At 46.9% G+C, this 26,989-nt stretch overlaps 1 protein-coding gene across 3 annotated transcripts in view; it reads right to left on the reverse strand.

The window, feature by feature from the left end:
- Positions 1-26,989, reverse strand: part of LOC137374698 (interferon-induced GTP-binding protein Mx3-like) — a 51,298-nt gene that overhangs the window by 11,093 nt on the left and 13,216 nt on the right. For all 3 annotated transcript variants that reach the window (XM_068041219.1, XM_068041217.1, XM_068041218.1), the window contains 7 exons: positions 26,498-26,636; positions 22,080-22,278; positions 17,743-17,821; positions 16,011-16,133; positions 13,860-14,004; positions 11,441-11,599; positions 1,246-1,322 (listed from right to left, as the gene is read on the reverse strand). In XM_068041219.1, the coding sequence (XP_067897320.1) occupies positions 1,246-1,322; positions 11,441-11,599; positions 13,860-14,004; positions 16,011-16,133; positions 17,743-17,821; positions 22,080-22,278; positions 26,498-26,636 (921 nt within the window). The remainder of the gene's footprint in view (positions 1-1,245; positions 1,323-11,440; positions 11,600-13,859; positions 14,005-16,010; positions 16,134-17,742; positions 17,822-22,079; positions 22,279-26,497; positions 26,637-26,989) is intronic.

Consider the following 26,989-nt stretch of genomic DNA (forward strand, 5'->3'; position numbering starts at 1 on the left):
TTGAAAGAGCTGTCCAATTTCGTCCCACACCCGATCTTTTTCCCCTCTAACCTGGAAAATTAGTCTTCTTCAAATGCATGTCCAATTGCCTTTTGAAAGTTCCTACGAAATCTGATTCCACCACCCTTTCAGGTAGTGCATTTAGATCTTAACAACACTCCGTGTGAAGAAATTTCTCATTTACTCCCTAGCTCATTTGCCAATTATTTTAAATCTATGACTTCTGGTTACAATGTAAATAGTGCGCAGGATTTTGTTTATCTCTATTAGGCCTCCCCTAAGCTTCACTGTTATAAGGAAAACAATCCCAGCTTCTCCAATTTCTTCATATAACTGAAGTTCCTCATCTCTGTATCATCCCGGTAAGCCTCCTCTCTGTACTCTCAAGGGCCCTTGACATCTTTAAGGTGTGGTGCTCAGAATTGTATGCGGTGGTCTAACCAGAGATTTGTAGTTTTCTTCACCACTTTCTCAACTTGTCCTGCCACCTTCAAGGATTTGTGACTATGTTAACCCTAGATCCCTTGGTTATTGCACCACCTTTCAAAATATTACTATTTAGATTATACTACCTCTCCATATTATTTCTTCCAAAGTGCAACACTTCCCACTTAACAACATTAAATTGCACCTGCCCTGTATCTGCCCATTTGGCCAGTCCTGGACAAAGGACAAAGGTCCTTTGTTATCTCTTGCCCCACCCCCACCTCACTTGCTTATAACCTGTGACATTTTTAATATTGGTCAGTTCCGAAGAAGGGTCACTGACCCGAAACGTTAACTCTGCTTCTCTTTCCACAGATGCTGCCAGACCTGCTGAGTGGTTCCAGCATTTCTTGTTTTAATCCTAATACCAATACCTGTGTAGGGGGGGGAAATGAACTACATACTTCACTTCTGTCAGAAAAACATCTGCTCAAAACTACTCTCTCCCTCCTATCTCAGCCAATTTTGACCTCATCCAATGCCCACATATATTTTCCAGTTGTGGCGTGGAGCAGAAAATCTGGTTAATTTCCCCTCACTCTGAACTGGCAGCACTGATGCTAATTGTAATGCACTGTAACTTATATCAACACACAACAGCGAAGCTCTCATCAGATCTTAATTCCCTCTGGTCATTTTCTCTGGAAGATGCTGTTATTCACATTCAATCTCCTCCAATGGATTCTGACTTCACTTTTCAGATGCACTCAAATCTCTAGCCCACAAAAATAGAAACAAGGAAATCAGTCTTCTACATACCTTAATGCTTTTCATTAGGTTTGGCAACCCTGCAAAATGCTGCAAAGCCAAATTGTTAAACACTGACTGGACCAGGTCTGTAAGGAAAATAACAGATAGGCCAATTAGATGGGGAGGATGCCTTTTTGTTATATTTTGAACAACTTCCATTTGTAAATGTTCCTTAGTGATGCAGTCCTAACAAGCTGCTTCAAGGGGAAACAACTACAGAAAAGTCCAAAATCAGATACAATGGCCCCACTATGGACTCCATTAAGCATTTTGGTCAGATTTTTGTCTTAAGGGATGTGGAACCAAGGCATCTGGATGGAGTTTGGATCTAGATCAGCCATCATCTAAATGAATGGCAGAGCAGGCTCGAGGGGCCGAATGGCCCACTCCTTGGGGGGAATTTTATGCTCTCCCCTGCAGCAGGTTTGGAGGTGGGGCGAGCATAAGGTGGGATGTTGGGAGGAGTGGGGGGAACCCGCCACCTTCCCGCCTCTGCCAAAATTAAGTCTGGGGTGGGAAGATCTGTGAACGCCCTTCCCGCCCCACCAATGGGGGCCCTTAACTGAGCAATTAATGCCCAATTAAGGGCCTCATCCCACCCCCACTGAAATTAGCCCTGTGGCCTGAGAGCCACCTCCCTGCCCTTGCTGCCGACACCCCTACACTACCCTTCCTCGTGACCTCCATCCTGCGAGACCCCCCCTGCCCTGACCTACCTGTGGCCTAGGTCCAGTGCCTCTTCTGGGCCTCAGTTAGGTGCTCTACTGGCAGCAGCCATCACCTCTGCGGTGGCACTGCTCAGTTAAAGAACTATCAGCTTCTGATTGGCTGGCAGCTCTCAGAAGGCAGGATTTCTGTCGCCGGAGTCCTTGGTCCCATGGAAGGACTGCCACTGCCCACTTAAGTGCCTAATTGGCACTAGATTTGGCAGGCCTTCCAGAGAAGAGGCGACGCGGGGTTCCCGGTGTCATCTTTTCCGGACGTCGAGACCCCCGTTGCCCAGATAAATTCCCGGCCCTAGAGTAGAGTTATAGAGTCACTTACAGCATAGAAGGGGGCCATTCAGCCCATTGAGTCCATGCTAGCTCTACACGGAGCAATAAAGTCAGTCCCACTCCCCCGCTTGATCCCCATAGCCCTGCAAGTTTATTTCCTTCAAGTGCCCATGCAATTTCCTGTTTCCATTTAATTTGCCGAGGAAGAAGTCTACAACCCTTCTCCATGTTGCAAAGAGGAATCAAATAAGACTCTAGAATATTTGCTTAACCTTACATCTGAACACTATTTGTGCGGGACTAGTTCCCTTTCTTGCCACACCACTGGAATGGATACAGTAGCACAGCAAACATCAATTTTACAAACAGCGCATGGGAACCACAGGGCTCCAGAGTCTCGCCTGGTAAAAGAAGGCAGCAAGCAAGTGGGAGCTTCATCTGGCAGCCATCGCAAGAGCCAGTGTGACGTGCCAGGGAGAGAGTGTGGAGTAGCACTGGCACTGGCAAACAAAGGCAGGAGAGGGGTAAAAAGGTGCCATCATTGCAGGGGCATGCCACCAGAGTCCCATCTGGGCTGTGACACTGGAGCATAAGAAACGGGCAAGGGGGGCACATTTGCAGAAGTTTCCTTGGAAACTGTGTTAGTCCACCTGCCATGGGCCTCATTCACCCAGGCTTTGGGGCCTCCGGTGAGGAGTAGCACAGAGAGAGAGAGAGGGAGGACCAATCATAGGCAGCAGGAAATCAGCAACCACTAGGCCAACAGAAGCCCTGGGATGGGGACGCAGGAGAAGGGTGCAGAGGGGCTCGCTACCAGCCATCTGAATGCAGAAAGGGCTACCCTCGAGAGAGGGTCAATCATCCAAGGATCAGCTACCTTCAAATGCCCGAGCGGTAGTGTCGCTGAAGACTGCGCCTCTCCAGAGGGGCTGTCTCTGATCTGTGTGCCATGCTGAAGGACAAGCTGAGCCCCATGGGAGGTGGTGGCTGCCCAATGCCAGTGGCGCTGAAGGTCACTGTGGCACTGAACTTCTACGCCTCCAGATCATTCCAGGGATCAACTGGAGATATGTCTGGGATCTCGCAGCGTGTCGCATTGGTGCATCAAGGTGGTGACCGATGCTCTGTTCAAGGGAACCAGTGAATATGTAACTTTCCACACTGATCCAGACAGTCAAGCTGAGAGAGCCATTGCGTTCAGGGCCATTGCTGGATTCCCCCAGGGGCAGGGTGTGATCAACTGCATGTATGTGGCCATTAAGGCTCCCAAAGACCAGCCAATGGCCTACATCAACAGGAAGAGCTTCTACTCACTCAACGTACAACTGGTCTGTGACCACCACATGTGGATCCTTCAAGTCTGTGCATGGTTCCTGGGAAGCAGCTATGACACCTACATACTTTGGCAGTCCCGAGTGCCGCAGCTTTTCTGGCCCCCGTGCGCCTTCAGGGATGGATACTCAGAGACAAGGGCTACCCATTGAGGACATGGATATTAATGCCTGTGCGGAACCTACCCACAATGCAGAGGAGAGGCACAACACTGCTACAGGGCAACCCGAGCGACCATCAAGCAGGTCATAGATTTTCTAAAGATGTGAATCAGGTGCTTTGATCAATCCAGTCGAGCCCTTCAGTATGTCCCAGCAAGGGTCTCACATATCATGGTGGTCTGCTGTGCACTGCACAACCTGGAGCTGCTGAATGGTGAGACATTCAACAATACTTTGCAGCAGCTTTTTCGGGAGCAGAGTGCGAGCGAGTGAGCAGCTGGGAAGGTCAGTTTGAAAGGAAACATAATTTCCTTTTGTTTTCGGCGGAGGCCAGGGGGCTGCTGGGTAAGTAAAACACTATATATTTGGGCGGTTTAAAATAACTTTCCTTTCATTGCAGCAGCTTTTTCGGGAGCAGAGTGCGAGCGAGTGAGCAGCTGGGAAGGTCAGTTTGAAAGTAAACATAATTTCCTTTTGTTTTCGGCGGAGGCCAGGGGGCTGCTGGGTAAGTAAAACACTATATATTTGGGCGGTTTCTGAACCCGAGACACCACACTTGTAGTGTCTCCCACCTGCCCTCCTCCTCTAACCAAAAAAAAGGACTCGGTGGGGTGTATATATGGCAAGGCTTTTTCTATTTCTCTGGTTTTATCGTGATTGGTAAAAACTTTTCGTTCCTTTTTCATTTAACTAAGTTAAGCTTAAGATTAAAAATGGCAGGAGATCTCAGACCCGTGTTATGCTCCTCTTGCTCAATGTGGGAGCTCAGGGACATGGCTGATGTCCCTGACTCCTTCACGTGCAGGAAGTGTGTCCAACTGCAGCTCTTGTTAGACCGCATGACGGCTCTCGAGCTGCGGATGGACTCACTTTGGAGCATGCGCGATGCTGAGGAGGTCGTGGATAGCACGTTTAGTGAATTGGTCACACCGCAGATTAGGATTGCTGAGGGAGAAAGGGAATGGGTGACCAAAAGGCAGAGAAAGAGCAGGAAGGCAGCGCAGGAGTCCCCTGCGGTCATCTCCCTCCAAAACAAGTATACAGTTTTGGATACTGTTGAGGGAGATGGCTCACCAGGGGAAGGCAGCAGTAGCCAGGTTCATGGCACCGTGGCTGGCTCTGCTGTTCAGAAGGGCGGGAAAAAGAGTGGAAGGGCTATAGTCGGAGGGGATTCGATTGTAAGGGGAGTAGATAGGCGGTTCTGTGGTCGAAAACGAGGCTCCCGAATGGTATGTTGCCTCCCAGGTGCACGGGTCAGGGATGTTTCAGATCGGCTGCAGAACATTCTAAAGGGGGAGGGTGAACAGCCAGTTGTCGTTGTGCACATAGGCACCAATGATATAGGTAAAAAACGGGATGAGGTCCTACAAGCAGAGTTTAGGGAGTTAGGAGCCAAGTTAAAAAGTAGGACCTCAGAGGTAGTAATCTCAGGATTGCTACCAGTGCCACGTGATAGTCAGAGTAAAAATGAAAGAATAGTCAGGATGAATGCGTGGCTTGAGAGATGGTGCAGGAAGGAGGGGTTCAGATTTTTGGGACATTGGGACCGATTCTGGGGGAGGTGGGACTATTACAAATTGGACGGTCTACACCTGGGCCGGACTGGAACCAATGTCCTTGGGGGTGCTTTTGCTAACGCTGTTGGTGAGGGTTTAAACTAATGTGGCAGGGGGATGGGAACCAATTGAGGAGGTCAGTTGACAGTAAGGAGGGAGTAACAAAAACCTGTAAGGAACTAGATAATGAAGTCAGTGTGACTAAGGGGAAGAGCAGGCAGGGAGCAGATGATGAATGTAAAGGGACTGGTGGTCTGAGGTGCATTTGTTTTAATGCAAGAAGTGTAGTAGGTAAGGCAGATGAACTTAGGGCTTGGATTAGTACCTGGGAGTATGATGTTATTGCTATTACTGAGACTTGGTTGAGGGAAGGGCATGATTGGCAACTAAATATCCCAGGATATCGATGCTTCAGGCGGGATAGAGAGGGAGGTAAAAGGGGTGGAGGAGTTGCATTACTGGTCAAAGAGGATATCACAGCTGTGCTGAAGGAGGGCACTATGGAGGACTCGAGCAGTGAGGCAATATGGACAGAACTCAGAAATAGGAAGGGTGCGGTAACAATGTTGGGGCTGTACTACAGGCCTCCCAACAGCGAGCGTGAGATAGAGGTACAAATATGTAAACAGATTATGGAAAGATGTAGGAGCAACAGGGTGGTGGTGATAGGAGATTTTAATTTTCCCAACATTGACTGGGATTCACTTAGTGTTAGAGGTCCAGATGGAGCAGAATTTGTAAGGAGCATCCAGGAGGGTTTTCTAGAGCAGTATGTAAATAGTCCAACTCGGGAAGGGGCCATACTGGACCTGGTGTTGGGGAATGAGCCCGGCCAGGTGGTTGAAGTTTCAGTAGGGGACTACTTTGGGAATAGTGATCACAATTCCGTAAGCTTTAAAATACTCATGGACAAAGACGAGAGTGGTCCTAAAGGAAGAGTGCTAAATTGGGGGAAGGCCAACTATACCAAAATTCGGCAGGAGCTGGGGAATGTAGATTGGGAGCAGCTGTTTGAAGGTAAATCCACATGTGATATGTGGGAGGCTTTTAAAGAGAGGTTGATTAGCGTGCAGGAGAGACATGTTCCTGTGAAAATGAGGGATAGAAATGGCAAGATTAGGGAACCATGGATGACAGGTGAAATTGTGAGACTAGCTAAGAGGAAAAAGGAAGCATACATAAGGTCTAGGCGGCTGATGAAAGATGAAGCTTTGAAAGAATATCAGGAATGTAGGACCAATCTGAAACGAGGAATTAAGAGGGCTAAAAGGGGTCATGAAATATCTTTAGCAAACAGGGTTAAAGAAAATCCCAAAGCCTTTTATTCATATATAAGGAGAAAGAGGGTTACTAGAGAAAGGATTGGCCCACTCAAGGACAAAGGAGGAATGTTATGCTTGGACTTAGAGAAAATAGGTGAGATTCTAAACGAGTACTTTGCATCGGTATTCACCGAGGAGAGGGACATGACGGATGTTGAGGTTAGGAACAGATGTTTGATTACTCTAGGTCAAGTCGGCATAAGGAGGGAGGAAGTGTTGGGTATTCTAAAGGGCATTAAGGTGGACAAGTCCCCAGGTCCGGATGGGATCTATCCCAGGTTACTGAGGGAACAGAGAGAGGAAATAGCTGGGGCCTTAACAGATATCTTTGCAGCATCCTTAAACACGGGTGAGGTCCCGGAGGACTGGAGAATTGCTAATGTTGTCCCCTTGTTTAAGAAGGGTAGCAGGGATAATCCAGGTAATTATAGACCAGTGAGCCTGACGTCAGTGGTAGGGAAGCTGCTGGAGAAGATACTGAGGGATAGGATCTATTCCCATTTGGAAGAAAATGGGCTTATCAGTGATAGGCAACATGGTTTTGTGCAGGGAAGGTCATGTCTTACCAACTTAATAGAATTCTTTGAGGAAGTGACAAAGTTGATTGATGAGGGAAGGGCTGTCGATGTCATATACATGGACTTCAGTAAGGCGTTTGATAAGGTTCCCCATGGCAGGCTGATGGAGAAAGTGAAGGCGCATGGGGTCCAAGGTGTACTAACTAGATGGATAAAGAACTGGCTGGGCAACAGGAAACAGAGAGTAGCAGTAGAAGGGAGTTTCTCAAAATGGAGACGTGTGACCAGTGGTGTTCCACAGGGATCCGTGCTGGGACCACTGTTGTTTGTGATATACATTAATGATTTGGAGGAAAGTATAGGTGGACTGATTAGCAAGTTTGCGGACGACACTAAGATTGGTGGAGTAGCAGATAGTGAAGGGGACTGTCAGAGAATACAGCAGAATATAGATAGATTGGAGAGTTGGGCAGAGAAATGGCAGATGGAGTTCAATCAGGGCAAATGCGAGGTGATGCATTTTGGAAGATCCAATTCAAGAGTGAACTATACAGTAAATGGAAAAGTCCTGGGGAAAATTGATGTCCAGAGAGATTTGGGTGTTCAGGTCCACAGTTCCCTGAAGGTGGCAACGCAAGTAAATAGAGTGGTCAAGAAGGCATACGGCATGCTTTCCTTCATCGGACGGGGTATTGAGTACAAGAGTTGGCAGGTCATGTTACAGTTGTTTAGGACTTTGGTTCGGCCACATTTGGAATACTGCGTGCAGTTCTGGTCGCCACATTACCAAAAGGATGTGGATGCTTTGGAGAGGGTGCAGAGGAGGTTCACCAGGATGTTGCCTGGTATGGAGGGCGCTAGCTATGAAGAGAGGTTGAGTAGATTAGGATTATTTTCATTAGAAAGACGGAGGTTGAGGGGGGACCTGATTGAGGTGTACAAAATCATGAGAGGTATAGACAGGGTGGATAGCAAGAGGCTTTTTCCCCAGAGTGGGGGATTCAATTACTAGAGGACACGAGTTCAAAGTGAAAGGGGAAAAGTTTTAGGGGGGATATGCGTGGAAAGTTCTTTACGCAGAGGGTGGTGGGTGCCTGGAACGCGTTGCCAGCGGAGGTGGTAGATGCGGGCACGATGGCGTCTTTCAAGATGTATCTAGACAGATACATGAATGGGCAGGAAGTAAAGAGATACAGACCCTTAGAAAATAGGCGACATGTTTAGATAGAGGATCTGGATCGGCGCAGGCTTGGAGGGCCAAAGGGCCTGTTCCTGTGCTGTAATTTTCTTTGTTCTTTGTAATACGGATCTTGTGGATCACGGTGCCTCCTCTGACTATGAGGATGTGGAGGAGGCTGCTGACCAGGCAATGTAGGGACCACTGGCAAGGTGCAACGTGACATGCACAAGGGAGGCTAAGAACATGGTAATACACAGGCATTTCATATGACCCTTACTACCTGTTGGATCCATACCAATAAAGCCTCACTTTTCTGCAGCTCTGCTGTTATCTCCTTCATTTACCATTCCATTGCCCTGCGCACAGTTGCACATCACATAGCAGCAAGGGTGAAGCATTGACCATAGGTGCAATGGTCCCTCACAACCAGCTCCCTGAGGAAGCCGGGGTATAACTCCAATCAGGACACAAAAAAAGGAAGATGTCGGATCAATCCTTTATTAAACGCAACAAGAAACGTGAGGCTTCACAGTTTAACACTCTTCACCCGTGAACCCCAAGTACAGCTCAGGGCTCTTCTTATATTTCTTACCCGTGCACCTACGTGGTGCTCTCCTGTGCTTGTAGCTGTGCTGGCGGCTGTGGCTTGGGATGACCTTGGTGGTCGTTCTCTGGCTGCCTGAGGCCTGGAGGACCCTGGCATGCTGAGTGTCTCCTGCACTGGTGCAGGACCCTCCTCTGTCGTCGCAGCTACTTGAGGTGCTGGTGTTACTGACAGAGGGGCTGAGAAGCCGCTGTCCATGCTCCTCCTCCCTTGCAAAGCATACTTGTTCCTCCCTGTTGACCTGAGAAGTGTGAGGAGCTGGTGGATAGTCCAGGCGCCTCATCCCCCTCTTGCCCAGTCATTGCTGCACAGAACTCGGATGAGGTGATGCCATGCAGGTCTGTGGGCATCACTGGCACCCAATCAGTAGTTTGCTGGATCTGGCTTTCCAGGAGGGTGGCCAATCTCTCGATGGAGGAAGCCAAGCACACACCCGTCAGAGCCATGGCAGCTCTCATCGCCTGGATGGACTCCTCCAGCACCTGCACATGGGTATGTAAAGTCTCTGGAATCTCCACCAGATGTTCCCTCACCTCACGCTGCACCTCCATCATTTGCTGTGACGTCAACAACTCACAGAGGCATGTCATAAGACTGGGGCTCAGCATCGCACTGCAATCCGACAGTCCTCCGATTGTCAGTGGCCTCGGCTGTCACAGCCTCCGTCAGCTGCTTGGGTGTATTGTATGCTGTACTCACCACGTTGTGACCCTGAATCTAAACGTGAACAGATACCCACCAACATGAGAGTATCTGCTCTTGTGGAGAGTGTGGCAGGAATGATGTGATGGTGCAATCGCTGAGGTGTGGAGCTCCATGTGTCCAGTGGTGGACGTATGAGCACCGTGCCTCATGTGCACCAGAAACTCCCTTGTGCCTCTTCACTCAGTCACTCATTCTCTTGGGTCTGCACCCGTGTCATCTTCGGCGATGGAGCGGCCTCCCTGCTGCCCTGCCAGTTCTAATGCCTCTTCCTCCTCCATGAGGTTTAGGATAGCTAGCAATGGAACCCGTCCACTGGTATTAGCCCATTCCTTTAAGTTATGGGCTGTCTTGTCCTGCAAACAAGATGATGAACACTGCTAGTTGCCCCAGGAAGCCAAGCACAACGCCGATGCTGATGGCAGCCCAGCAGCCCATGATGGGGTTACACGAATGCCTCCTGCACGCGGCCACTCTCGAGGGACCTTGTGGGAGTCAGCAACCACAGATGGGAGCCGCTGACCGAGATGCACCAGGCCTCTGAGAGGGTATGCTGCTGCCTGACCTCACTGCCACTGACTGGATGGTCACTCCCTCTCTACCAACTGCACCCGCTCTTATTGCCACATACCAGCCCCAAAGGGAAACAGATATGGAGTACTCACCTAGACAGAACAACTAATGACATTGACGCTCTTGGGGCACCGGATCCAGGTTTGGTGGGGGGATGGGGAGGGGTGACCTCATGGCTGCCGACCTCCTCTGTGATCTCTGCCCAGGCTTGCTTGGTAAGTTGTGCTGGTCTCCTCCTCCTGTGCCTGGGGAAGAGGACCTCCCACCTTGCCCTTGCAGCCTGGACGAGTCTACAGGGAGAGAATTCTGAACTGTGGGGCCACCCAGTGTCTTCCTTCAGCCATTCTCGCTGCCGCTTTCCTCCCTTTCTAAAGGTTTCCAGGCAGCCCCAGTATATAGAGTGCTGACAGCCTTTAAATATGGCACAGAACCTGCCGCAACGTGACCTCATGCCGCCTCCACGGCCTCAGTGGTCAGGAGCACTAATTGAAGATCGCGTGCGGCCAGTCGATCCCTGCCCAGATGGAAGCCACTCCCACTTCTGGCCCAGCAGCGGGACCTGCAGCCGAGCCGAAAATTAAGCCCCAAACCTACTCTCAAGAGGAGGTATGGACCTATTTAAAGAGGAACAGGGGAGCTATCCCTGGTGTCCTAGCCAATGTTTATCCCTTAACCAACATCACTAAAAACAGATATTAGATTAGATTAGAGATACAGCACTGAAACAGGCCCTTCGGCCCACCGAGTCTGTGCCGAACATCAACCACCCATTTATACTAATCCTACACTTATCCCATATTCCTACCAAACATCCCCACCTGTCCCTATATTTCCCTACCACCTACCTATACTAGTGACAATTTATAATGGCCAATTTACCTATCAACCTGCAAGTCTTTTGGCTTGTGGGAGGAAACCGGAGCACCCGGAGAAAACCCACGCAGACACAGGGAGAACTTGCAAACTCCACACAGGCAGTACCCGGAATCGAACCCGGGTCCCTGGAGCTGTGAGGCTGCGGTGCTAACCACTGCGCCACTGTGCCGCCCCTATCTGACCATTATATCAATGCTGTTTGTGGGACCTTGCTGTGTGCAATTGACTGCCATATTTTCTATTTTGCAACAGTGACTACACTTCAAAAAATACTTCATTGGTTGTAAAGCACTCTGGAATGTCCTGAAGTGGTGAATTGTACTATATAAATACAAGTCATTTCCTTTATCCTGCTGTGGAGTGCAGAATAGATCATACACATTACCTGCTATCTCTTTCAGCATTGAGAGCGAGGGGGATTCCAACTTCATGATCTGATTCTTGGCTAGTGACTCAAAGATTCTGTAATTGGTGAATCCTGGTAATTCTCTCCCACGGGACTTCTCAGCGTACTCTGACAATTTATCACTCATTACCTCTTTGACTGCAACAACAAAAAAATAGTCTCACTGCTGGACCTGCATTTCAAACACCTGTGATATATTTTGTGCATCTCACTCTATCGTTTTCCAGTGCAATTTGTATAGCACAACAAACTCAAACAGAACATCTGAAGTGACCATTTAGCCCATGTTCTCTGGTGGGTCCAAAGAGCTGAGGGTGCAGCATGAGCCAGGCTGCAGGGCCAGCATGAGCAACAGTACTTTGACAGAGTCTTGGCGAAATTATAGTTTTTCTTTATGAAGGATGATGTGATATCTGTTACGGCAAAACTACAAGATCACAGCTAAGACTCTGAAGATAAGGAAACAAACAAGAGATTTCACCGACAGATTTTGAGCCACAAAGCACAGGAGCCAGATGTGTGATGCTCTTTATGGAATAATGTCTGTTACACTCCTGACCCCATGCAAGATGGATAAAAAGATGGATAAAAAGACAGCAGTCACCTGAAGACTACAATCAAAAGGTGATCTCTTGTGGATGGTTGTGAGTCATATCCTTCACAGGGCAACTGGTGGGGCATTGTATTGCAATTTTATATTAATATCTCTGTAGTGGCCATTGTATTGCAGGACTGGTCATTGAATTGTTAACTAAACCAAACGATCGATCAACCACAACAATTTGGGATGGTAGTCAGTATTTTCCTGTAATTCTCAGGGTCAGTTGTAACTCAAGGAAGCAGAATTCCCCACAATTTGAAGACCTTTGATTTAGCAGAGCCAGTGAACCAGCTCTCTAGAATAGAATCATAGAACGCTTATGGCACAGAAAGAGGCCACCTAGCCCATTGTGTCTGCACCGGCTGAAAAACGAGCCACCCAGCCTAATCCCACCTTCCAGCAGTTGGTCCGTAGCCCTGCAGATTGTGGTATCCAAACATCTTTTAAATGAGTTCAGGGTTTCTGCCTGTACTAGTCTTTCAGGCAGTAAGTTCCACACCCCTACTACCCTCTGGTTAAAAGCATTTTTCCTCATCTCCCCTCTAATCTTTCTACCAATCACTTTAAATCTATGCCCCCCAGTCGCTGCTAATGTAAATAGGCTCTTCCCATCCACTCTATCCAGGCCCCCAACAATTTTGTACATTTCAATCAAATCTCCCCTCAGCTTCCTCTGTTCCAAGGAGAATAACCCCAGCCTATCCAATCTTTCCTCATAGCTGCACTTTTCCAGTCCTGCCAACATCCTCGTAAATCTCCTCTGAACCCTCTCCAGTGCAATTACATCCTTTCTGTAATGAGGAGACCAGAACTGCACACAGTACTCAAATTGTGGCCTAACTAATGATTTATACAGTTCCAGCATAACCTCCCTGCTCTTATATTCTATACCTCAGCTAATACCTCGTTCCTTTTTTCTGACCTATGCCTCAAGGAAAATGGGTGCCTCTCAGGAAAGGGGAAGCTAAGAAATCAAGCCCTAATATTTTCAGATTGATCGGTAATCAAGTTGTTTCTACACCGAGAACAGTTTGCATTTATATTATCCTTTAAGGGAAAATAAACCTCATAAGCTTTGTAAATGGAAATGGAGAGGGGATTAGATGCTGAGTCAAGGAGAGAAGAGATAGGGATGGTAACTGAAACTTTGGTCAAAGAGATGGGTTCAGGAAAGTTTTAAGCTGCAGAGAGAAATGGAGAGCTGGGGGGCATTCCAGTGACAAGGGTTAAGGAGTCTAAATGCTCTACCACTGATGGTGGGGTGGAAAGCAGGGACAACGCATAAAAAGCCAGAGGATTTCAAGTGCCAGCTTGGCTCAGTGGTGGCACTCTTGTATCTGACTCGGAAGGTCGTGGGTTCAAACTCAGCTTCTGGGAGTTGAGCACATAATCTCGGCTAACTCGCCAGTGCAGTACTGAGGGTGTTCTGCATTGTCAGATGCAACTCTAAACAGAGGACCTTCTACCTGCTGGCTCAGGTGGAAGTCAAAGATTCCATGGCACCATCTAAAGAACAGCAGAGGGTTCTTCCGATGTCCTAGCCAGTGATGACCCATCAACAAACATCACTAAAACATCTCTTTGCTAATTGTGACAGCTTATTGGTTGCTGTGTTTTCCTATACTATAACAGTGACTATAGCTAGAAAGTAACTCACTGGCTGCGAAACACTTTGGGAGTCGGTGAAGATATGAAAGGTGCGATATACAGGCAAGTTCTTTCATAAAAGACATTCATGCACTTGATCAAGCTTCATGCCCAATCACAATGCTTCTCTATGCCATGTAGAATACTTACACTCTGTCTGATCTTCATCAAGGACATTACGCCACTTCCCAAAACTCTTCCGGACCACTGTGTACAATTTCAAATCATCATCGTATTCCCTTGAATATTCTCCATTTGCTAAGCTGGAGATGTCTTCAGTGTAGCCTCTAATTTTCTGCAGGTTGAAAAGTTAGTGTTTCAGTTAGTCTTTAACTGTAACTTGACCACCAGATCAATACAAGCATCTTTCACTTCCTCACCAGCTTCTTCACACTGATTTAAATAAAATGGTGATATTTTGCTGCTTGATAAAATGGGGATTACTAGTAACACTTTTCTGGTGTTTTCAGCCAGTGGCAGCAGGTGTAGATAAGCTATAATGTTTACTGGTATGGTAGTGTAATGGTTATGTTCAGGGATAGGCACCAACATGTTGCACCACAGACATTTGACAGAATTATTGACTCAGACATGGACATGGGGGCAATTAATCTGGATGTAAAGTGTATAGCCAACCTAATGCCATCAAAATACAGTCCGATTTAAAACGCATTTCTCTCTATTAATGAGATACCTGGCATTGTTTTTGCTTGCACAAGTAGTCAATATCTGCCACACACTTGATGTAGCACTGCAGAGAATTCAGATCGATGTCCATCTGTCACGAGTGATCTTGATCTCTTACTCTCCCCTCTCTCTCTCCATGTCCACCCCCCTCTCTCCTGTGTTTATCTCTCTCACCCTCTCTCTTCACTCACTGTGTCCCTGTCTCCCCATTCTGTGTCCCATTCTCTCCCTCTGTGTCCCCCTCTCTCTCTCCCCCCCCCCCGTGTCTATTTTCTCTCCCCCTCTCTCTCTCTCCTCTGAGTCCACCTCTCTTCACTCACTGTGCCCCTGTCTTCCCCCTCTGTGTTCCTCTCTCCCCGTGTCCATCTCTCTCCCCGTGTCCCCCCTTCTCCTCCCCTTTGTGCCCTGTCTCTATCCCCCTCCCCTCTGTGTCCCCCTCTCCATGCCCTCCTCTCCCCCCCCTCTGTGTTCCCCATCCTGTCCCACCTTTGTCCCCCACTCTCTCCCCCACTCCCTGTCCCCCCTCTAGCTCTATCCCTTTGTTTCCCCCTCTCTCTCCTCCCCCATGTCCCCCTTTCTCTCCACCCTCTGTCTCCTCCCTCTCCCATGTTCCTCTCTCTCTGTCTCACCCTCCATGTCCACCCTCCCTTTTCCCACCATGCTTGGCACTGGCCCCACAGTCTGAGAGAAACCAGGGCCTTTGGAGAGCTGAGAACATGGATTGCCTGCCTAAAATAAAACAGCTTTCAAGTCTATCATTGCTTTCCTGTGCGCTATCCTACGTTCTTCACACATCAACACTCTCCATGGCTGATTCTGCGGGTTGGACATTGGCAGGGAGTACTTGATTGATGACAGCAGTCTTCCCAACGAGTCCCACCTCCCCCGCACTCCGATTCGATTGGTCGGTTGGCGGGCCAGATACAAAACTTTGGCGGGCCATTGGACCTAGACAATGCCCCAATGATCCCAATCCTTTGTAATTACTTTAGCTCCTGATAATTTTAAACATCTTGCTCCAAGCCTTTAAACTTGTGTTTTAAAACACACAAGTTTAAAGACTTGGAGCAAGACGTTTAAAATTACCACAGACCTCAACATTTTTACCACGGATACTGGTTATGCTACAGGACTAGTAAACCAGAGAATGCAGGTTCAATTCCCACCATGGCAGTTTTGAGAATTTCAATTCGGTTTAGATCAGGAAATAATAAGCTGGCAATAGGAACAGTGTTTATGAAGCTGTTGGCTTGTTGTAAATATCCAGCAGAATACTGCCATACTATCACACTAAGCATCTTCTTGCTATAGATTGTCAATTGCATTGAAACATAACTTTGTCACTTATATATATTTCCTTTCCAATACTAAAGAATGTATGTTATAGTTCCTGATAATCCAGTATCAAATGAAAAATCATTTATTACAATTGAAAATTCTGTGCCGACTAGCTCACTGCAACTCCATCTTGAGAACAACTCTGAATGATTACTCACTCATACTGAAGTCTAGACTCAAAATGACAGCTATCAATCCAAATTTCCCCAAATCTTTTGTCAATGAGCCAAACCTCTTCTCAGAAAGAAACCTTACTGAGTTCTCTCTTGCACTTACATCAATGAGGAAAGGAATTTTATCATCATCATCATCTGGTACTCCTGATCCCAGCAATTCCAGTTCCTGACTAGTTTCAGCAATTTTGCACCGAACCTGTTTTTCAATTGTCGGCAAGGTTTTCTTTAAAGAGAATTGAAAACATGTTACTTAAAGCTAATAAAAAGTGTTAAACAGGCAGCTATTTATTTCTTTCCCCCAACTGAGAAACTGCTTCAATTGTCTCTTACTTTTTTTCACATCTTAAATTACCAACCTTTGCACTTCACCCTGCTTTTAGGAAAGAAATGATGTTAGCTCCGAGCCTGATCAGTTCTTTCACATTCCTGACACGGGTGTGGGCAATTAGTTTGGATGTTTGAAATGACTGGAAAAACCGTTGTGCTCCTCCCCCACCGCTATTTCTAAAAAGTATTGTACTTGCTTTCTCTTCTTCAGTTGCCCTCGACCAACAACCTGCTCCCAACGCCAATCTTCAGCTGACTAATGGGAGATGCCAAGGCAGCTCTTTATTGTTTCTCCCAGTGCAGAAGCTCTTGGGCTCCTCTCCTTACCCAACCCACAAAGACGGGAGTTACTTATGCAAGCTGGCACCTTACCAGATAATGGCATGCTCCTTCATTGAACAACCTCATTGGTATTAACATTCCCACTGACTTCACAGCTGCAACCACAATATATATGCTGGAACTAGACAAGTGCTTATATATTTAGCCTTGCATGATGATGGGTGTCCTTTAAGTCATCTAATTTTATTTAATGTTGAACTTAGATGCGGCTAGACTTTTCTTCAATTTTGTACATTATTGAAGGAACTATATATTTAGAACGATAATCTAGGGTGAAATAAATGGCCTTCCTCATCATGCACCTTTGTCTTGCTGAATGAGAAAACAATAGGAACTTTCTTGCTCTTTGAATAGTGTCATAGGGCCTTTTCTATCCATCTGAGCCAGGCCTTGGTTTAAAGTTTTATCTGACATAAGACACTTCAGGCAATGTGGCACTCTCTCAGTACTGCACTAATTGTCAACTCATGTGCCCAAGACCTGAAGTGGGGCTTGAAGCCCTGTACCTTTAGCTCAGAGGTGAGAGTACTATCAACAGTGCCAAGTTTACAAACGGAGGATTAGTACGAGAGAGATTGATAGTGAAGAATTTCCTCATGTAAAATGAGAGGGTACTATTCTCATGACAGATTAAATAGGCTGGGGCTCTTTTCTCCAGAAAAGAGAGGATGAAAAGGTGACCTGATAGATGTCAGAGCGTTTGACAGGGTAGACGTAGAAATGATAGTTCCACTTGTGAGGATGGTGAGTGGAGGGGGATTGCGGGGGGCAGGGGTAGTCCAAAACTAGGAGCCATCAATATAAGATAGTCATTAATAAATCCAATAGGGAATTCAAGAGAAACCTTTTCACTCAGAAAGTGGTGAGAAAATGGAACTTGCTACCACATGGAGAGGTTACGGTGAATAGCATAGATGCATTTAAGGGAAAGTGAAATAAATACACGAGGCAGAAAGGAATAAAAGGATATTTTGATTTTGATAGGGCAAGATTAAGAAAGGTGGAAGGAGGCTCATTTGGAGCATAAAGATCAGCTCAGCTGAATGATCCATTTCTGCGCAATAAAATTCTATCTAAAAATGTTACTTAGAACATAGATTGCTTTACCACCAATGGTGACTGAGGTGTAGTTAATAACAATAGGCAAGCACAGAGTTACTGACCCGGATCTGATTGACAAGTTCTGTGGTCAGTCTGGCAGCCACGCACTGAATCGTTGCCACTTTTTCTTCATAGAGGGTCCTATGTGACAAAAAAGAAAGCACATTGGACAAAAACTTCACATTTAGATTCTTATGATCCATCAGGTGAGGAAGATGACCAGAGCTCAGTTAGTATCAGAACAAATTGGGCAGCTGGGAGCCCGTGCCTGTAATTTTAATGGTATAAAAATTGGGTGTTAAGAGGACCGAGAATTAAAATGGGCCACGCCTCACGTCAGCGAGCTCGACACTCCACCCTGCCGGCCCCACACTCGCCTCGGAGTTAAAATCGTAGCTAAAGACGCAGGCCCTGAAATTCCTGGGTTGTGGAAAGGGCATAGGTTAAGATTTGTACCCTCACATGGCCAGTAATTTCTGGCCTCTGATTTACATTGCAGTTTTCCTGGAGAAGCACCCAACAGAATTTCCGATTGGCTACAGGGCAGACCCTCGCAGTGGCAGCCATGTGCAAAGGTCGAGAGTTAGGGCAGACTGGCCTCACCCTGACGCTACTTCCACCTGCTCAACTGCCCCCAGAATGTGACCACTATTTATAAAGTGCAGTTCAGCAGGACCATTCATTGTGGCTCGCTAAGATTGATTGTGGAGATTTCTGGCCAGGTTCACTACAAGTAATACATAAAAGTTTTTTCACTTTTATACTCAAAGCCTAAATTTTACATTAGCTTTGGTAAGCATTTTTTTCAAGGGAATAACTGTGCAATGAGAACTGCTCAATGGGAATTCCACTTCAGATAACCTGGAGGAAGAGGCTGCGAAGGAAGCCACATTGACCAGGCAGCACCAGAGAAGAGTCAGACCATTTCAGGACTGCCTATCCAGCAGGACCGAGGAATATTACATAGTGATGGTTTCAGGCAGGAGAAGACTTTCGGTCCATCTAGCTCACCTAGCCACAGTTTATTTCTAATGACCCTGAATCCGTACATCTTAAGGAGGGGGCAGATGTGGCAGTTGGTGGGGTCCACTTCAGTCATTAATCTTTGGAGAAGCCCTATTCACTGCTGCAATCAGACCTGGACCCAAGGCCCCCAGCACAGACAGCTTTCATTTAGCACAGAAAGTGAATGAACTTTGTAATCTTACGCTACAGGCTCATTCCAGTTAGCCAAAGGGCTCTTTTGTCAGATCAACCAATTTGTAGTACACTCAAGAGCTGGATTGAGAATCGGTGGACTCCTGGACACCAAGAACATGCGGAACCCCTTCGCAGGCCCCAGTATGACTTCAATCTCCTAGCAGCTGCAGCCTTTGTTCAAACAAACAAACTCTAACCCTTTCTTAATTGATTAAAAGGTTATTACCTTTGGCGCTAGAATTTCTCAAATCAGAGCAAATTAATTATTTTTCTAACCTGTGAATTGAAACGGCAGGTGTGAGTTATTAATGTTGAAAAGAATCTGCCTTGCCCCCTTCTGACAGTATTTCTTTATGGCTGGAATATTTTGATCCAGCGTTTGAGAGTTTGACCCAACTCCATGTTTGTCAGGGGCCCCTGGGCACTGGCCCCATGTGTTATTGCTCCTCAAGAAGGTAAGTCACGAATGCACCCTTTGCCAGGGCAGTTCAATTTGTATAATTTGACTGTGTTGCTATACAGATGACCTTGAGGATGAGCAGATTTTTCCAGTATCTCAGGATTCCATAGGGTTGCCAGGAGTACTGATGGCAGTACCCACGAGGCACTCAGCACTCCAAATGTAACTGCCCCTGCCTCCCTCATATTTCAATGATCAGGCTCCAATCAATCAGCCCACTGACACTCATTACCTCAACTCGTGTGTGAAGAATGGCCATTAGGGTGAGATCCTTGAGAAAAATGCTAACTTTTTTTTTAAATTATTGATCACTCAACAGTGACTAGGCATTAGTCATATGAACTTTTACAAAGTATTTGGGAGGGAAGGCTGAAATTTGCCAAATAGTGAAAATAAAATGTTAAGGATCACTCATGCACGTTTGACATCATGCTGCAGTAATCCAAGTTTCGATATAAAAAAAGTGTCTTACGGTTTAAAAAAAAAAACCCCCCCAGCTGAATGTAGAAAAGAAAATGGGTGACTGATTTAGGGCTTCTGGTGTCTCCTGGGAGATTATAAAATGGCTGCCCATGTCACGAGAATCTAAAAGGCCACCAGAAATCAATCAAATGATGCGATGGCAGATTAAACATTAAAGATATGTCATATTTATTTATTTAGTTAAAAAACAGCTTCATAAAAAAGTGGTGGGACATTTGCTGGGTGTCTCCTGGATGGTCTGTTGTGGGTGGACCCTCTGCATACCCAACACATGGTGACCAAAGCAGGAAAGAATGGGATTTTTCGCTTCGTCTGGGGATCTAAAATGGACCGGGTCCGGAGGGACACAATGTTCAAATCTCTGGACATGGGCGGGAAAAATGTACCCAACGTGGCCCTCATCCTGATGACCACCTTCGTGTGCGGCTGCATCAAGCTGTGTGTAGATCCCCAGTACGCAAACTCCAAGTGTCACTACATGCTGAGGTTCTATCTGTCCCCGGTGTTGCGAAGGATGGGCCTGGTCACATTGCCGCGGAACGCACCATGCAGTTGGGCGGCGCCGTACCACCTATCCTTCGTGGAGCAGTTTCTGCGGAAAAACACCTTTGACCACCGGTCCATCAGGCAGTGGTCTGCACGGAATGTCCTCAAGGCCCTACGGGAAAAGGAAACGGTGGATCCTGTCGGATGGTTCCCCGAGCAGACCGTCAAAGTCATTTGGCGGAATGCCTCATCACCAGAACTTTCAAACAAGCACCAAGACGTAGCTTGGCTGGTGGTGAGAAGGGCCCTCCCCGTCAGATCCTTCATGCACACCCGAAGTCTCGCCCCCTCCGCCCAGTGCCCCCGCGTTGGCTGTGGTGGGGAAGAGACGGTCGCCCACCTCCTCCTGGAATGTGCCTTTGCAAAGCAGGTGTGGAAAGAGATGCAGTGGTTTTTGTCAAGGTTCATCCCAAGCAGCTCTGTAACACAGGAGTCTGTGCTCTACGGGCTGTTCCCAGGGACGCACACCGAGACAAACATCAACTGCTGCTGGAGGACTATCAATTCGGTGAAAGACGGCCTTTGGTCTGCCCGAAACTTGCTGGTCTTCCAGCGCAAAGAGTTGTCCACCGCCGAATGTTGCAGACTGGCACATTCCAAGGTCCAGGACTACGTGCTGAGGGACGCACTAAAGCTTGGGGCAGCCGCAGCAAAGGCTCAATGGGGAAAGACCACAGTGTAAGGTTCCCCCACCAAGCTGGACTGAGGGGCTGGATCCATGGGAAACCCCTCGAACTGTATCGTTAATATTCTGAATTGCTGTAAATGTAAAACTGGAATTGACATGACAATTGTGAAACGGAAGGGTTGGGAAGGAACTCATGACAGTATTGAAGGAAACTGATCTCCCTTGCAATGTTTGTATTTTTTGGTGCTGTTTGGAAACTGTCTGGCAATGTAATTTTTACAGATGTTTATGAATAAAGTATATTTTGGAAATAAAAAAAAAAAGAATGGGACTCCCCAGGTCACAGGATCCTGCCTTCCTGGGGTGGGAGGGGGTTCACTGGAGGTGGTACACCTGGTGAAGGGAGAGTGAACATGGTCTATGGCAGCACTGGATTGGCCTTTTTTCATTTCATACACGAGAGTAAGGAGTGTGTGAGTCCTGAGTGGGCAGCAAGCCCCTGGACATGGAGGTTCAGCTGGTCTTAATGGTCGAGCCTCGATACCACATATCATCTCGCTTACCCACCCAAACCTGGTCATATCCACTACCTGGCTGGCGGGCAGGAGCAGGAGGTTGGCCACAGCCAGGGGCACAGTTGGGGGGAGGGGAGAAGGGGTGGGATCCCAGGGCACGGGAGAGCAAAGGCTTTTTTCTGAAGCATCTGCTTGCCAACGATTCATCTTTTGGAAGGACTGGCCTGATGGGGAAACCCTCCTCCCCCTCTCGGCTCAGGCAACTGACTAAAATAACAGATCAGGGCCAGATGATGTTTTCATAATTAGAGGAGGACCACACTGCCTTCCTCAAAAAAGCACCGTTACATATCAGGATCAGAGGGGTGAGATTGCCCTCTTTTTAACTGCCCTCAACACCGGGTTTCCACCAGGCCCAGGGAATTAAAATTGGTCCCATTGCATTTTATTCTCGTTTTCACACTTTGCTGTGGTACATTTTTATGTAAGGTCATACGATGAAAATTCTATGAAGGAGAAACACAAGGTCAACAAAATAACCAATGTTCCATTTTTGATTTGCCTTACCTGAAAAATTCATTCTGTTTGAAAAAGGCTTTCTCCTTCTCCAAAGCCTCAGCCAATGTGAGTTCTTCATTAATGTCCTGCTGTCCACGGCATCTGACAACCATGTAACCTTTATTCAAAGCAACAACCTCGTTCCTCAAGATTTTAAGGATGCTTCCTTCTGTCCCCTTGTCAACCAGGTCCGGCTTTGTTAATATACCTGGATATTCACACATCAATGGTAAGGCTTCAGTAATGGTCAGTAGAGTCACAGAGTGTCACAGTGCAGAAACAGGCCATTTGGCCCATTAAGTCAGTGCAAGTGTTTTGTCTGTACAGGAGCAATCTAGTCAAATCTCACTGCCTTGTGCTCTCTCCATGCTCATTAATATTTCACTTTATCCCATTTTTTTAGTTGGGAAATGGAAGACATTTTACAATGGAGATCCAGTATCCAATGAAAAATTACTTGATCAGGTACAACATCGGTCAACTTTCCATAGAGAGACAAGGGTAACATGTGCACGGGATCACCATCACCTCTAGTCACACAGCACCCTGACTTGGCCACATCTCTCTGAACTTTCATTGTTGCTGGGTCAAAATCTGAATTTCCTAACAGCACTGTTGGAGTACCTTTGCCACACCAGCTGCAATGGTTCAAACAGAAAGCTCACCACCACCTTCTCAAAGGCAAATAGGGATGGTTAATAAATGCCTCTGGGTGAAGTCTATGAGCTGCAAATCATTGTTACATTCGAGCAATTATATGGTGTAACTGTAGCATATAAAAATGCTTGTAAAATTGCTCTGTCAGCCATTAAATTGGGGTTTTTCTATTTATTTTACATGGGGTTTCGCTTCTGAGAGACGAGCAGACAAAAGGCTGAATTTTATGGGCACCCCCCCCCCCCCCACCCAAGATTTTGGAGGCGGAGGGGGCCCGTAGAATTGTGGCAGGAGGGGTGGAGGGCCGGTCGTTTCCCCGTCACGAAGTAATTTTGTTGGTGGCGGGATAGGCCAAAGATGGCCTTCACGCCCAGAGGCCACTGATATTTAACCAGTGACTGGGTGGGGGGGCGGGGGGATTGGTCTCTGCCACGTGGGAGGTTGCCCAGTAAAACTGTAGCCCATGGAAGGCCCCCCATGAGGAAAAACTGCACTTCTCTGAAACAGCCTCCCCTGCACTAAATGCCCACCCGACCTCAACGGGGCTGCCAGTCTGGCCTCAGCGACCCCACCACTTATCTTGGATCCGGGCTCCAGTGTTGGGCCTGAGTCCAAGGCCTCGTGCATTACCAGCAGTGGCCACCATTTCCGGTGGTGTTGCCGATACTGCTGAGCTACTGGCCCTGTGATTGGCCGGCAGTTTCTGGAGGCAGGATCCTGTCAGTAAAGGGACGGGGGCCCCATCGCCGGGCTTTTAATTGACCCGTGCTATGGAATTGCACTGAGGTGGAAAGGGGGTGAGAGGTCCAGCTGGCCAAGACAGGAATTCCCCCCTACTGCTTTTTCACTCCAGTGCTGGGAGTCCCACCATGGGCACAAAATTCATCCGAAAATGATTTCACATGAGCCTATTAAGCTGCCGCATTGTCATTTCCATTCTATTGGGACGAGAAATCCACAGACTCCCAACTGGAGTGTGCCAGGAGCAGAGTAACCTTAGTGAAACCTGGTTCCACCAGGTCCTGGTCTTTGTCAGGAGTTTCCTGGATGGCCTAATGGGGAAAGAGCTTCTGCTGCTCCAACAAGGCCAACACAAAAGGGTGCAAGGCCAGGGGGTTCCCTCTTCCCAGTGCTTCATTGGTTACTTTGCACAGGTGAGACCAGGCTACCATGCACCTGAACAGCAGTATTGCGGCCCACTTAGGAATCCAAGCTAGAGTCACGGCCTCCATCCATAAAGAGTTGGTCAGGAATTTTGTTAATGCTTTCTAATCTGTGAAAACCCCCACCCCCCGACATATTGTACAGAAAATGGAGGCTCTCATCCATTCAGTCTGGGCTTGATCCAAATCCAGGTCCCAGAGTTAATAGGACAATGTTGCAACTCAACTGGACCATCAGTCTTTCGATTAACCTCATGATTAACATAAAGAATCCCCAATATTATTTCTGCAGACATCTGCTCACCAATTCACTGCACTGATTGATCAGGGCACACGCTATCAAATAATAATATTTTAAGCATTAAAGTTGCCTTAGCAGATGCCTAAGAAATACTGGTAAAATGTTTCCACAGCCACTACTTTCCATGCACAGAGGGACTCAAGAGTTCCCTTGAGGGGAATTCACAAACAACTTGCATAACATCAGAGTGCTCTTGCAAAGCTGATTTAGATGTTTTCTTGATTAGAGAGGGAGTCACAAACAACGTTAGAATTTTTAAAAATGCTCTCTCAGATTATGGGTGCCACTGGCAAGGCCAGCTTTTGGTCCCCATCCTTATTTGCCCTCGAGAAGGTGACGGTGAACCACCTTCCCGAATTGCTGCAGTCGAAGAAAGGCAGTGGCGTAGTGGTATTGTCACTGGACTAATAACCCAGAGACCCAGGGTATTGCTCTGGGGACATGGGTGCGAATCCTACTTTTTCATGCAACAAATGGTTAGGATTTGAATATACTGCCTGAGAGGGCGGTGGATACAGATTCAATCGTAGCCTTCAAAAGGGAATTGAATAGACACTTCAAAGAGAAAAAAAAAAGTTTCAGGGGTATGGGGATAGAGCAGAACAAATTAAATTGTTCTTCAAAAGTGCCAGCACAGACTTGATGGACCTTCTGTGTTGTACGATACTGAATTTATAAAGAGTGGATCTAGGATGTCGAGAGTCTGAATATCGGTGGAGCATGGCTGGTGAAGCAAACCATACCATGCTGGTGAATGTTGGAAGTGAGGCCCACCTGGGGATCCAGGCCATGATTAGGTGAAGCCTCAAAAGGACACTGAATTATTTTTTAAAAGTTATTTTTAAACATAGGCCTCCCTACAAAGGGGAGCTGCCACAGGGAAGTGGGTATATTGTTTCCAGTGAGGGATCCAAACCAATTCCACCACTCTCTGGCAGCCCAGTTTTCAGTCTCTTCAGCCATTTTAGATGCACCCCTGGTGCTGTGGGCACCTTTCATTGCCATGCAAAGCAGGAAGCTCCCACTGACCCCATGAGCCTTTGACCTTTGGCTCAGCAATAATGCCTGGAGTGCGCAACCACCCTATCCCCACACCACCCCCCACCCCCCCCCCCCCCACTGACTCCAGTGGATTTTCATCGCCAAATTCACTTTAAGAGATGGAGCCATAGCCAATGCTCATCAAAGAGTGATACCCCGAGGAGTGCATTATAAAACTGGTCAATGTACATGTGGGTATGGTTCCGCACGCATGTGACTTGCTGCCATTTTTTTTTTAAACCATGGATGAAGTCGGGTTGTTACCCATTTAGCAAAGTCTGAAACTGGGTGGAGGTTAGATTGGTGGGGGGAGGGAAGCGGTTGCAGAGCTGGTAGTGGATTCATGGGCTGAGCTCGCTTGTTTGCTTTGCTGACAAAGAAAATGAATTTTAAAATCTTCATCATTTTAACTCATGTCTCCACATCATGAGGCCATAAAAATGGCTTCCATTTGAAAAACAAAACTTCTGGTGCTCAGTCTACATTTCAGAAGCTCAGCCCACTCGAAACAGAGCTGCAATTCCAGACCAGGGAAGTGAGAAAAAAACCTAATTGGACAGGTGAGAATAATATCACCATAAAAGACTACAATTTTAGTTGGGACAAAAAGAATTGGCTAATTTTCTATACATTTTATATGTATTTTTAGCTCCAGACTATATTACTCCAACGCTCTCCCAGCCAGCCTCCTACAATGCAACATCCATAAACTTCGCCTCATCTAAAAAAAAACTTTGCTGTTCTTTTCCAACTTGCAATATGTTCCATTCACCCTTGATCTACATTGTCTCCTGGTCCGGCAACGACTCGACTTTAAAATTTTCATCTCTGTTTTCAAATCCCTCCATTGCCTCACCCCTCCCTATCTCTGTAATCTGCACCAGCCCTAAAACCTCAGGTGATATCTGCGCTCCTCCAATTGTGAGAGCTTGTGCATTCTCGATTTTCATCACCCCACCATTCAGCTATCAAGGCCCCAGGCTCTGGAATTCCCTCCCTATATTGCTCTGCTTCTCCTTCCACCTTTAAGATGCTGCTTAAAATTGACCTCTGACCTAGATTTTGTTCATCTGTCCTAATATCGCCTTATGTGGATTGGTGTCAAATTTTGTTTGATAACGCTCCTGTGAAGTTCTTCGGGACATTTTAGTACATCAAAGGCACTTGATGAATGAAAGTTGTTGTATAATCATAAGCAATCATGGTCAGCCTTGTGCAGTTTACCACAACAAACATCTAAAAGAAGTGAGAAGCTTTCTTCTTACCGAGTGTTCTCTCTCCTGAAGGGTCGGCTTCCTGAGCCATTTTCAAGGCTTCTGTGGTTGCGATGTCAACGTTACATGGGATAACAACAAGGTTAATGGTCTTATCTTCGTTAATATAGGAACTGATCAGCTGCTTGATCTGAAGAAATTGGGAAGATAATTAATTCATTAAAGAAATAAATAAAAGACTGATTTATATAATGCCTTTCATGACCACAGGATATCCAAAAGGGCTTTACAATCAATGAAGTAATTTTAACATGTTGCAATGAGCAAAGTGTAAGTGGTAGTTTTTCCTCCATCAATAGTTAATCTTCTGTCCTCTAAGGGTATCTTCTTGAATATGTCTTCCATTACTGCGGTGAATATTTTTGGTGAGATTGTATCCCCTTGTCTCACTCCTCTTTCAATTTTTATCAACTGTGTTATGTTGGTGTCTATTCTGGCTGTTGCTTCCACGTAAATGTCCTTTATGATCTTCGCATAATCCCG

The sequence above is a fragment of the Heterodontus francisci genome, chromosome 10 (assembly GCF_036365525.1).
Source record: "Heterodontus francisci isolate sHetFra1 chromosome 10, sHetFra1.hap1, whole genome shotgun sequence".
Lineage (NCBI taxonomy): Eukaryota > Metazoa > Chordata > Chondrichthyes > Heterodontiformes > Heterodontidae > Heterodontus > Heterodontus francisci.